This window comes from Phalacrocorax carbo, chromosome 16 (genome assembly GCF_963921805.1).
Source record: "Phalacrocorax carbo chromosome 16, bPhaCar2.1, whole genome shotgun sequence".
In the NCBI taxonomy this organism is placed as follows: Eukaryota; Metazoa; Chordata; class Aves; order Suliformes; family Phalacrocoracidae; genus Phalacrocorax; species Phalacrocorax carbo.
In genome coordinates this window covers 4,782,526-4,796,258 of record NC_087528.1, presented here as the reverse complement: position 1 = coordinate 4,796,258, position 13,733 = coordinate 4,782,526, and the positions used below count along the sequence as shown (strand labels likewise).

General features: G+C 44.3%; 1 protein-coding gene across 1 annotated transcript; it reads right to left on the bottom strand.

The window, feature by feature from the left end:
• Nucleotides 1-323: 323 nt before the first annotated feature.
• Nucleotides 324-13,693, bottom strand: SCPEP1 (serine carboxypeptidase 1). Its single transcript, XM_064466797.1, has 13 exons — nt 13,586-13,693; nt 11,346-11,491; nt 10,346-10,435; nt 9,275-9,430; nt 8,713-8,787; nt 8,458-8,530; nt 7,443-7,480; nt 7,131-7,259; nt 4,878-4,962; nt 3,983-4,096; nt 3,188-3,325; nt 1,523-1,686; nt 324-1,400 (listed from the first exon to the last, which is right to left on the bottom strand). The coding sequence occupies exons 1-13, from the start codon at nt 13,635-13,637 to the stop codon at nt 1,335-1,337; spliced, it is 1,326 nt and encodes a 441-aa protein (XP_064322867.1). The 5' UTR covers nt 13,638-13,693; the 3' UTR covers nt 324-1,334.
• Between the last annotated feature and the right edge of the window lie 40 nt (nt 13,694-13,733).

The following is a 13,733-nucleotide window of genomic DNA, read 5'->3' as shown; positions in this document are numbered from 1 at the left end:
TCAAGAACACAATTCAAGCAGAGAACACGAAGGAGGAAAGCAATTATTAGGTACCAATACTCCAGCTGCTGGGTGATTACATATGTGTTTACATAGCATTACGCCTCAGTCCTTGCTAAGCCAACACTATGAGACATTTCACGACAGTTTCAGTTGCTGGAATAATTGGGGGGTTGCTATTTATTTAGGATTCTGACAGCTGGAACAATCTGTTGTGCCTCCTATCAGATACCAATAAACAATGGTCACTTTTCTGCTATAGAGCATAGTCAGATGATGTCTGACCAGGTCTCCCCTTGACTGTGTATTTTGAAAAAAAAAAAAAAAAAACCCCAAAAATTTGTTTCGAAATAATAGGTCTCTGCAAGACTTTAAAAAGCTCTAGAAAAATATGGATTAAGATATTGGTTCTAGGTTCTATGTCCTTCTTTTAAACGCCGCTATTATCTTTCAGAGTTAGGCTGTTACTGCTCAAGTAACACTCTCCTTTGCACGCTCCAGGATGAGCTCAGAAAGTTGTAAGAGGCTTCTGTCCATTAGGACTCTCTTCTATACAAGAAGAGGGTATTAACAGGGCTCCTGCTTCAGCATACAGGAAAGGAGGAGGAATTCCTGCTGGATGTGCTTTAGGTGTTAAGGCTAAAGGCAAAGTTTGGGTAACAGTCCTTAAAAAGAATGGGGGGGAAAAAAAAAAAAGAAATGATCAGATGAAAAAAACTCAAATCCTCCTCTGGGGCATTTCTCTCTCCATAACACAGGCAGTCCCAAGAATCTTGGATCCTAACACAGGCACCTCAGCAAGATGAGATGGACTGTAATTCCTCTAGGGCAGGTGTTCTATCCTGGCATCTCCATGTCTTCAGCTTGTAATCCAGCCAGGTGACTCAAGCAGAGGCCTGAGGACAAAGGAAGGAACATTCCACGGCCTCGTGAAATACATTTGCTCTCTGAGATGAACAAACAGCAAATATGTCAGGACTCAAATCAGTGTGTAAACAGAGAAGAGAGCATTCAGGGAGGGCAGCTTTTTACAAAAGCACAACATCCTTCCAAGTCAAAGGCTCAGAGCTAGTTGTTTATGACTGTGGACTTTGCTCTGGAAGAGTCATGAACAGGGTTAAGGCAGCAAATCACAGGTTACAAATTCAAAAGCAACAACTCATTCAAGGAAAAAAAAATGCCTTTCTGTAACTGCTTGTGCACATTATCAGCAAGATCAGAGAGGCTATGTGTCCAAACAGCCGTTGTTCCTCCTGCAGCTTATTATTTTGGACTCACATTCTGCAAGAGCACTGACATTCAGTGGGAAGCCATACCAGCTGGCCTCCCCTTCCCTAGTGCTGCTGTTGGGTCACCATCCTGACCATTTTCAGTGCCATCTCTCCTTGATCAGACGGTACCTAGCACAGAAATGAGAGCACATGGTAAGCAGCTGCTATAAAGAAGCAGACAGCAAGCATATACGCATCTTCAGTTTTCTTGCTGATAACGGTGCATCCCACCCAAGAAGTATGTTATTTACCATGTGCCCAGCCTTAAGAATCCAGAAGAAAGCAAAGTTCTCATAGGCCTTGTGGAAAGCAGCTGTCTCAGTGGATTCTGGAGACACATAGAGCGCCTTCCACCTTTGCTGGTTGAACTGGTTCAAATTAGGCCATTTCAGTTTCCGGATCCATGCCTCCTGGCCTGTTAGAGATGAGAGAGAAGCTTGATTACCGACACTGACATAGCGACATGGGAGTCCCAGTTCAGCTGGATGCCCACTGTACCAGATACCAATACAGCAGTTGGCAGAAAGACTCTGTGTGCTCAGATTCTAAAAACAATTTTGCTATCCTAGGAAAACAACCAAATGAAACAAAGCAATGGAGGGAGAAGGGGAAAAGCAAACGGTAAAGACATACATGAAACGGACTTATGATTGCACAAGTTGAACATGTGCCTCTTCAGGGCTCTGCAGCCCTAGCATTTATGACATATTTTGCTTTACTTCTCAAACACCTTGAATGTCCTGCCATGGAGAAGGATCAGCGACACCAAGTCCCCCCTCTTGGAAATCAGAACACACACTGCTTCTGTTTGTTACGGTCATTCATCAAGAAAAGCCTGGAAAGGTTTTCTGTTTTCAGGTGCCTGCTAGTGGAGGGCAAGACAGCAAAAAGACCAGTTCCAGGACAGCAAGGGAGACAAAGCTCTAGTCTACTCTGAATGACTGGAAGAATTTACATGTTAACTGCCGCTCAATTTTAGCTCAAAATGTGATAAATTGGAGCACCACTAACTGCTAATCTCTTTTGACAGCCTAAGTGCTCTGTTTCTTGATTTATTGATCACTATGCTGTTCATGAAGGGCATCTGAATATCTAAGTGGGCAGACACAGACAAAGTATAAAGCCTTTCACAACACAGGAAGATGTTTGCAGAGTCTGTGACTGCAGATCATTTAAATCAATAAGAAAAGGTGAATGGAAGAGAGCATGGCAGTCTTGCAGCATGAGACATTCCAGCAACACTTGACCTGGCCCCCAAACTGCCACTTGATCAAGCCTGCATCTTGTAAGCAGAAAGGGACAAAGGCCTTGAGTGGCCAAGATACACAGTAGCCTAAACATGTTACCAAGCAGAAGAGCGATCACACCTGCAACTGCACCCTCCCTGATTAATTACCAACACCCTTGTTTCATCTCACCTTGCACCATGCTCTCTGCTGCAGGCCACTCAGTGAAGGCTGACCTGTATGGGGCACAAATCTGTTGCAAGGTATGACCTTTGCCCCAAAGAACAGGATCTTCAAGGTACAGCAGAAGAGAGGATAATCTCCATGTAGTTATTCATCTATCCTCATTCTTCATTTATGAATAAGCATACATACATACATATGTGTCTGTCCAGAAGAATTAAATGAATTATTGGCTACCTACCTACTTATGGGCTTCAATGAAACAAGCAATTATTGATGTTGCAGATCCATTTCCCAACAGTAAAATAGAGTTAAAGGAATTGCCTCTCTCAGGGATGTAAACAAAACATGCTAAGAGCTGCTCATTTATGACTGTAGTATTTAATTGTTGCCAGGTAGGTAGGAGATTTGCACAGAAGCCCGGAGAGATCCAGGTACCAATATTACTGGCAAATTCACATTCTACTCGTCATGTGTTCTGCCCCCAGCCCCAGTCAACTCCCTTACCCATGGTGTCAACAATGAGATCCAGCTGCCCGTTATAGACTGTAACATTGATGTTGGCTGCCAAAAGCTGATCAACAATATCAATGACAGGTTTCATGAAGTCCTCAGCCATGTTCTCAAAAACATCTCTGGATTGACCTAGTTGGAACCAGAAAGAAGACAAATTTTAACTGATGAAGAATGTCATTCCCAAGCTGGGACAGAAGCAACCGGCTAAGGGTCCTAAAATACAGTTCATGGCTGCATAAAAAACAGTCCTAGCCCAAAGCATCAGCCACTGATTTATAAGTCTGAGGAACTAAAGAGAACTGGAAAGCAGGCATGCTCTTACTGCAGCTCACACACAGCATTTTAGCTTCTGGCTCCCATTATACACATACAGGGTGCTGGCATCAGTCCTTTAAGCCTTCCTTTCTGGTTTACACTCTCCGCTCAACACCATGCAGCATTACACAATACCAGATTTCTGGCAGAGAAGCTGACAGGAATTTCAGTGAGATTGCATGAAAGAGAAGCCAGCTGCTAGGACACAGAAGACCATCTTCCTCCCCCTGTATTTTTAGCTGCTTGAGTAAAAATGGACAGAAGCAGCAGAATCGGAACCAGAACCACATCTGCTCTCATAGGGCTGCCCCATTACATGTTCATTTCTGAGAATAAGTCCTCTTCTTAGGCACAAGGATAATGACAATTTAACGTCACTGCTTACTACAGTAAAGTATTTTCCTACAGACTGCAATTCTGTAAAAGGCAATAATGCACTCATTAGATCCACACTAACAGACAGGAAAGTACCTCCCCATTTCACACAGTCAGGAATAATTTTTAGCTTCTCTCTGATGGGTCCATTCATCAATTCATTTAGGCTGTCCTTATCCATATTTTTGACATGGCGCTGGTAAAGTCGCACTGAAAACGGGAGAACACACTTTGATTAGCGACACATTTAAGACATCCTGCATAGATAACAATTTTCAGTGTTGCAGTCATGGACTGTAACACTTTTCTAATGACAATACAACACCACAGAGAGAGATTTGCTTACTTTTACTAGAAACCACTGAAGTCAACCCTTATTTAGGTCAGGGGATGATATAGGAAGAACCCAACCATCCATTTCTACTTTTGGCTAATGCAGCACTTTTTCAGGGACCAGGTTTTGCTGCAGCCACTTGGTACAGACACGATTTCTTCTCCTCAACAGAGTAGCTATTTCTGAGCTGCAATGTTTTACTTTTGGGAGTTAACTGTGCCGTTCACCTTCCCTGCTGAAGCCACTAGAAAGACACGAAGAGCTTGAAAGAAACTCTACATGTGTTTGATGCATGAACATCATGGAGCAAAAGAACCTAATCACATTATTTATATTGATGGACATTTTTGTGTCCTAGCTTGAAGACAGAAATGAAAGACATTAAGAGGAAGTAACTTAAAGGTCATAAAACTGTGTCACAATTATACTGACTACTTCCTTGGGAAAATTTGTGCAGGATGTATAGGTGGAGGTGTAATCTATAGAAGGGTTGTTCCACATTCCTATTTACCTGCTCAGGAGAATATCAATATCCTTTGGATCTGAAGGTCCCGTTTTAAAAATGTGCTAAATTGAAGATGTTCCCACTATCAGAGTTTAAGGTATGCGAGTGCAAATATAGGGCCTCAGAAGGTCAAGTACTTAAATACAACTTACTGAGATGGAGATTTTCTTGTTCATTTGATTTCATCTCTGGAACCTCCTTAGTCATGATGTTATAAAAGTTCACATTGTCTGTGTTCTGAAAACACAAGATAATTTCAGTAACACTGTAACAAAAACATTTCTCACTCTGAGGAACAGACTCTCTTCTGAAAAAAAGAGATATGCAAGTCCTTATAAAGGACCCTGTGACCTGCCACTTTACCTGTCAGGAAGATACTATGGAAAAACTTTGGTTCTACGTTTGCTTTGAGAAGTGGAGAAGAGTTTTCTCAAGGCTGTATTGTTCACACATGGGTCATTCCAGAGATGCTATTTACTGCTCTGAAACGGATGTGAAGCTACAAGAAGCATTACACCCTGCAAATGACTGCAGATTCTCATTACTCATTACAGAGAGATGCAATGCCAGATGATGCTGTCAGATGGTCTCTTCTGCTAGATCTAGTCTAGCCTGATGCTGCCTCTTGCTCAACATCCTCCCAGCCTACAACCCTTCAAAATGCCTCCTCAAGGCTGTGGTAATAGGTATCAGCCACCTCTCTTTTGGAACTACTAACATCTGGACGAGTCCCAAGAATTATAGAATGAAAGCGCTGATGCAGACAGCAGACTGTCTGCATCCAAAGGACAAGTGTGATCAGTGTAGCCATTAGTTACTGAGGATACTAGAAGCCCTGCTTTATTCAATGTTTGAATCTTTAAAGTTCAGATGCATAGGTCAGAAATCAGCTCACAACAGCAACCCTAAAAGAACTGAAGTGCCTGCACCCTGACAGCAGTATCACAACTGGGAGAAGACAACAAGCATACTTGAAGAGAAACACAAAATGGGAACCACAAGTTCCTTTCAAACAATAAGAAGTGAAACCAACTATGTGCAAGGCACTGTCAGTTACGAAACAAAACCAAACCAAAAAAAAAAGAGCAAGAAAAGAAAGCAGCTCCAGACTAATCTTTCAGTCTGAGGAAGCCAGAGCCTTACTTGCACTAAAACGAAAAAACAGGAAAAAGTGAGATTTTGGAGCAACCCTTCAACAGGAAAAACAAGAGCAAAACTTTACCTATCTTTTAAGCCGGAACTTGCTAAGTAACAAGATGCAGTATCCCACAGTAACAGGACACAACTTAAGGTTGCCTTCCACCCTGTGCACCTACTGTAGTTCTTCAAATAGAGATTTAAATAGATATTTAAATGCTAAATTAACTTGAAATGTGTGTCTTGCTGAATGCAGTTTTCAATATTCAGAACAAAGCTTTCAAGGGCACAGCTCATCTAAGTTGAAACTGGGTTCTATAGAAATCGACGGGACTAGTTGCATGCTAAGATTTAAGTGATGTGCCACGTTGAAACCTTGATGCAATACTGCAAGGCCGTGTGGGTTGCCCTACCCACTGCCTCTTACAATCACACAGTGAACAAATAGCTCTTTCACATCAGCACTGCGATAAAACACATTCTGGCAAAAATGGCTGGGCAGGGGTTTGGATTCATAGAATCATAGAATTGTTTAGGTTGGAAAAGACCTTTAAGATCATCAAGTCCAACTGTTAACCTAGCACTGCCAAGCCCACCGCTAAACCATGTCCCTAAACACCACATCTACATGTCTTAAATACCTCCAGGGATGGTGACTCCACCATTCCCTGGGCAGCCTGTTCCAGTTCTTGACAACCCTTTTAGTGAAGAAATTTTTCCTAATATCCCATCTAAACCTCCCCTGATGCAGCTTGAGGCCATTTCCTCTTGTCCTATCGCTTGTTACTTGGGAGAAGAGACCGACCCCCCCCTCACTACAGCCCCTTTCAGGTAGTTGTAGAGAGCGATAAGGTCTCCCCTCAGCCTCCTCTCCTCCAGGCTGAATAACCCCATATTTGAGTCCTACCACTATTATTCCATGTTTTGTTGCCTTACATCTGTCTTTGCCTCTTGTGTTAAGAACACACTGTTCCAGATGACCTAAAGCACACATCCTCATTTCAGTGGTCCTCCGCTTAAACAAGCTGTTCGTGGCTACAGCTGAACCTTTTAAACTGCTAAAACTGAGAAAACAGGAAAGATGAAAGTCTGATGTGGCCTGCAGTGCCACACCATCACTTGCACTTTCTTCTCATGCTTATGCCTCCAAAGACTGAGGACCCTTTCCTGTTTTGTTTAAATGCCAGTGCTCATAGAAAAGGTAACCTGAAATTGTGTGCCTCCCCAAGCACCAGCTAGTTATTTATGCTCGTCAAAGAAGACCTCACCTCTTCAATGACACCTTCAGCCTTGCCCCAGAGTGCAGTGGCCAGCCCGTATTGATTGTTATTTATTGCATCCATTATTTCTTTGGCAACAGCAGTCACCTCTGCTAGACCATTATCATCAAGGAGAGACTGGAAGACAAACATAAAGGAGCACAGTTTTAATAACAATTTCAAATTAATTTCTAGCAAACAGTCTCCATGCATTCGAGGTTTTATTCTGGCTAAGAGCTAACCTTAAAAAACAACATCCATTTATACTGTGTGACAGTACAAGTAATCAGGTGAGGACCAAGAGTTTAAGGTGGTACTTACAGTGCTGTAAAGGTAGGGCCCCCAAGACATCACAGAGTCTAAAGAAAACAGAACAGATTTCAAATATCTAAGTTTTTGATATGGGACTTCCTTTACTTTATTGCAGCAAGAATGATTGTGACAAAAATATATGGAGTTTAATTAATCACTAAAAAGGTACTGTCAGCTCAGTTTAGCCCAAAAGTTATGTACCACAGAGCAGGTTCTTTACAAATCCTGAGAACCAATAAAAGCACTGCAACATCATTAACCCCCTAACTATTAACCAGTGGAATGTATTTAAAGCAACAGACGTGTTCCTTACCAAAATGTTCTCACCTCAACAGTGCAGCACATTGCTAGAACATGTGAATGGGCATTGTCTAAACTGATCTGTTTGCAGAAGTTACAGGGGTCAAAAATATAGTTTTTAAACAAATCTGTTTTATAACAAATTTGTTTATAAGGTCTTAAGGATCAGCTGATCCTAGGACAGATAAAAGTTTGCTTGATATTGTCCCACACTGCAGAGAATCTGTGGAGCCTGCCCTTGCAAATCTCATTGAAGGACCAAGAGTCCTTCAATTTGTTTTTTGCCCTCCACCAGACACACACCCTATGTCTTCCAGGTCTGTGAGCACATGGTCTTCTTGTGAAAAGAAAGAGACAACCTCAGTTGCAACCTTGTGAATAATTTGGTGGCTATATTTTAAGTGCAGTACTCTCACCAAAACACCTCAGAGGCTGTAGAAATGCGTAGGGGCATTTCACCACCACCCCACTTCAAATGCAAATATGCTCCTCACCGACTTTGCTCTCTGACTTGTCATAATCTAGATATGTTCTAAAGGTAGATACTTCAATCACAGCTTGCAATACTGAAGTATTTCTTTTTGATTAACCAGACTCACTAGAATTTTAATTTACTTAAGGCAGGGCTGGCATTTTTTACTCTAGGTACCCATGGAATGGTAAAACCCCCCCCAAACAAAACAGTAACAGCAAACTACCTACAGTCTGAGGATTTTAAACATACCCAAAGGAGAAATCCATGAGTCTCCAAGAGCAGTCCCCATAAAATTGCACTTTATGGTCCCTTTTTGAACAGCCTTGGTGAATAAGAGAGTGGGGGGGAAAAATCAACTTTTAGTTAGATATTCATGACTCCTGAACCAGTTTTCTTTAAGGGGAAAAAATAGGTAGCAGTCTGAATTAGGCAACAGGGATAGTGTAAGTACTTGTAGAATACCACGTTTTTAAGTGAAGTTAACTACATCCTTCAACTACTTACCGAATACAGCTCTAAAGCAATGCCAGCAGCCATTTTACCTCCATAAGATTCAGAAAATATGTAGAATGGAATGGTCTGAAGAGAGAGAAGCCACACAATGAACCCCCTGGACAGAGGGCAGAAAACACCTCCAGCCATCTCCCACATCCCGCAGAACCCAGGCACTGGCTCTTCACCGCTCACTATCAAACACTGGATATTTTTCTGTTTCTAAGCTGCAGATAAGATTTCTGTAACATCCCGGTGAATTTACTGGGGGAAATTTTGAAGCAGGCACTTAATTATTTTGGAACTAGAAGTAAACATGATCCTACATGCTTCTCGGATCGCATGATAGACAATAATCCACCCCACTGTTATCTAACTAGCAACGAATTCAAGATTATACTTCTGAACTGTGGGAAATATGAGGCAGGCGTTATACCTGCACTGATTCCCACGAAATGCATGCTACCTAGTAGCAAACACTGCCCATCTGGACAGCTGTTCACTAATTCCTTTTGAGATCTGTTTAAAAGCAAAAAAAAAAAAATTATTCTAACCAAGAATTCAAATCACTTACCTGGAATTCTGTTCTACATGTGAAGAATTCTCCAAGAAAAACCATCATATCAGAAACTACTGTGGTAAGGTTTTTGGCAAACAAGCTACAATCATCCACATAACTGAATCCAGTGCCCACAGGATTATCCACAAACAAGATACTGGCTGCCTGCAACTGTACAAGCAGAAAGAAGGTTTATGTGAAACCTCAGTTCAGCACCAGCACAAAATATAGTTTTGATGGCACAAATGTTTAACTGAGCCACCAAATCTCCAGCCCTGAAAGAGACTGCAGAAAAATAAGGTGCAAGTCCAAAACAGAGAATGGTACAGGTGAGACTTGTCTGTCAAAACGTAAAATAAGAGGGATTTTTTTCTGGGTTGCTGGGCTTTCGTGAAATTGCTATAGCAAATGCCATGGTTGTATAGCTACAGGTGTACAGATAAAAATCAATAGATCAGCACACAGATAGCTAGCAAGGCTCAAAGCAGTAAGGCTCACAAATAAAGAGGTACAACATAAGGTCTTTTGATTTGCTGAATCTGCAACAAGAAAGGGACCCAAAAAATCCCAGGGCAGATCACCCATATGATCTAGGGAACTCCAGAGTAGTTAGACTATCGGTAGCTCAGAGCGCAAATACATTGAATATTCATTGAATCAACTTCTACCTTCATAGGCAGCTGTACTTTGTTTTGCCTTGAAGGCCACACTGGACTTGTAATTATGAGCCAGTGGTTATATGCTGCCTGCCATCCAGAAAAACCTCTATGACTGTATGCAATGAAGCTATGATCTGAAATAACATCTTGCTAGAATTTCCCTGCTCTCAGCTTCCCAGACATCTGCAATTCACAAATTCATGGAAGCTCAGACATATTCCATCACATCAAATTAATAGGTATATTCTTCAGTTCTTAACAAGGATATTCATATAAGCCATTTCATTAACCGCACTATTTTAAGACAAAATATCATAGTTCTATTGAATTTTAAATGAAAACTGTTCTGCAATGATAGCAATCATCTGCTTACACAAGCAACAAACATTTTGCCATCAATTATTAGAACCTGAACTCTCTACTATACCCAGGTTGTATTTCTTGGTTTCATTTCTTTGTCTAATGGGCCAATCTCTTCAAAGTTCCCAAATCCACAGCCTGAAGCTCCTGGGCCTCCCTGTGGGGAAACACCAAATGACAAATAAGTTAAAAGGCAGCATGGTATAGAAGTGACAGATAGCACAAAAATAAAAGCAAGCCAGTAAGCAGAATCACAGATTGTAAGTTTTTAAAAAGTGGCTTTTGCACTACATGTTAATTTGCAAATGAGGCTTTCTTCCTCATTGTCTTTCATTATACGTACACATACCATTTCTGAAAGCAAGAATTTAAACAGAGAAGCAATTACCCACTTGTGAAAGCATCTAATGAGTTGCATGCTATGGGAGTGCAGTTTGAAAACCCTTCCCCTTATTCCCTTAATGCGAACGCAAAAGTTAGCTATCTACAGAGGCTTGCAAGTCATTAGTTTTATCAGCATGTACAGCGTGCGCGTTTCACCCTGAATAACCCAGAAGGAAAAAGACCAAGTCATCAAGTGATTATATTCTACATTAACTTCTGAAATGTACTGCTGGAAGCGAATGTAGAGCACACGCCACTCCCTTTATCAAACTGTGATTGAATGGGACCAGAGTCTCTCTTACTTGCTTCCATCTAGAAGTCTTTCTAACTCTCTGATTGTCTTATCTACTCTCTCTCTGAGCGTTGTTTAGACTGCAAGCTCTTCAGGAAAGGAGCTGTGACGCTACAACATACTTGTAGAGTCTGGCACAAAACCCACTGCTGTTGTATAAAAGATAAGAACAACTTCTATTTCTGCAATTTAACTTGATGGAAGCTGAGCAGTTGAGGGCACCCCACAATTGCAGAATGGTATTTTCGTGGTTTCTTCCTAGCCTGAATACCTCGCTCGCAAGGCAAATTGATTTTGAAACCTATTTCTGTAGGGCTGTAAGGTACCTGTCAGGCTGATCCAGGCACAGAGGGAAAGCATTATCATTTAAGTGTCTTTCACCAAACCTCACCTGAAGCCACAAGATGAGAGGTAATTCTGTGAAGTCTTTGGTTGGGTTATTTGCATAGTAGAGCCACCAGAACATGTGGGCCTTACTTCGAACTTGCACATATCCCCACCGCTCATTGGGCTCTTGGGATTGCCTCAGAACTACACCTTGGAGGCAGAAATAAACATAAAAGTCAGCCAGATATAAAAGGCTCATCTTTGAGCCTTCCACTAGATTTGTTCCAAAACATTACATTTCAATCTGAGGTGTGATAATTAGAAGCACTTCCATTAAGAAAATTACTATAAGAAACCTGCCTATACTTACACCCACACAGCTGAGTTATCATCAATGAATGAAGTGTGTAATTAAGTGCTTACTTATCAGGGCCTGACTGTACAGCAGCCACCAAAATAGCAGCCCAATAGCTAGGATAAATTTTTCTACCAGGGAAACATTTAAAGTCTTTTGAAGGCCTGGGCTGAAAGCACAGCCCGACTAGAGGTGGTGGGATAACACAGGGGCACCACGGCTCCCTCAGGGATCCAACTCTTTGATCTTAGCCTCTGGGAAGATCAAATCATTTTACAGTCCCCAAGGAGATTAAGTGCAAGATAGACAGAAAGGTCACTTCTAAATGAACCCAAGATCTAATCTTAAACTCAAGTCAGTAGAGTCTCATTCACTTAAGCAGTCCATCTATTCTCCACCTAGGACAGACACTTTCCCAGAAACAGACCTTCGAAACTGCACCCCTTAATCTCCTTAATCACACAGAATCCCAGAATCCCAGGTTGGAAGGGACCTCAGGGATCATCTAGTCCAACCTTTCTGGGAAGAGCACAGTCCAGACAAGATGGCCCAGCACCCTGTCCAGATGACTCTTGAAGGTGTCCAACGTTGCTGAGTGAACCCCTTCCCTGGGGAGATTATTCCAATGGTGACTGTCCTCACTGTGAAAAATTTCCCTCTGGTGTCCAATCGGAATCTCCCCAAGAGCAACTTGTGTCCGTTCCCCCTTGTCCTCTCCATGTGACTCCATGTAAAAAGGGAGTCTCCATCATCTTTGTAGCTACCCCTGAAGTCCTGGTACACAGCGATGAGATCCCCTCTGAGCCTCCTTTTCTCAAGGCTGAACAAACCCAGCTCTCCCAGCCTATCCTCATATGGCAGCTTCCCAGTCCTTTGATCATCTTGGTGGCCCTTCTCTGGACCCCTTCCAGCCTGGCCACATCCTTTTTGTACAGCAGGGACCAGAACTGTACACAGCACTCCAGGTGTGGCCTGACAAGCGCTGAGTAGAGACAGATGATGACTTCTTTCTCTCTGCTGGCGATGCCCTTTTTGATGCAACCCAGCACCCTGTTGGCCTTCTTGGCTGCAGCCTTCATGACAGAAGGCAGCAGTCCACTGGAGAAGCAGCCATAAGGCTTTTTCAAGCTACAGTGCCCAGGCTTTGCTGATCAGGACACAGCGCTCGACAGGTTTTATCGGAGCAGACAGCATCAGCCCTCACTGCAACAGCACCGACACCCCAATATGGCTGTTTTGCCCCTTGCAGCCCCCTACCCGAAGGGTCTCGCCGGGGAAGCACTGCCCACGGGCCGGGGACCCCTGCTCCCGCCAGCCAGTATCAGCACCGCAACAACCTCACGCTGACAGGCACCCTGGCGCACACGGCTTCATCAGCCCCCAGCTGCCAGGGAACGGACGGGGGTCTTTTTCAGGAAGGACAGACGAGAGCTCACAGCAAAGCAGCCATGAGGAGCGCAGCCCTGGTTTGCGCGGAGCCTCTCACACCCAGTTTACCCAGATGAATCAACTGGGACCCGCATTTCCACGTTCCTGCTCCGAAAGGGCTCCCTGGGGCCCCGCGGAGCGCAGACCGCAGTCAGCCGGGCTGGGAGGAGACCAGTCCCGCGGTCAGACAGCGGAGACACGGCGACAGCCCTGGCCGGGGCCGCCTGCGACCGCGCACGGGCCCGCCCCGAGCTCGACCCGCTCCCGCCGGGGCTCCCACCCCGCACCCCGCAGCACCGGCGCTTTTGCCACCCCTTTCACCACGTCTCCCCCGGTGACCACCCGCCGGCGAGGCGGTGACGGCCGCGGCGAGGCTCGGGAACCGGCCGCGGCTCAGCCCGGGCCCCTTCCCGGCAGCAGGACAAGCCGTGCCCGGAGGCAGTCGCTCCGGGACCGCCCGGGACACGGCCGCGGCGCAGAGCACAGCCTCCCGCCCCGTGCCCATGTCCGCGTCCCCGTACCTGCCGCCAGCACCAGCGGCACCAGCCCCGCCACAGCGCGCAGCGGCCACATCCCGCCGCCACCTCCCGCCGCCGCGCTGTCACGTGCGCGGGGACCCGCGGGTGCCCGCCCCGCCCCGTCCCGCCCGCAGGGGGTGCGGCCGAGGCT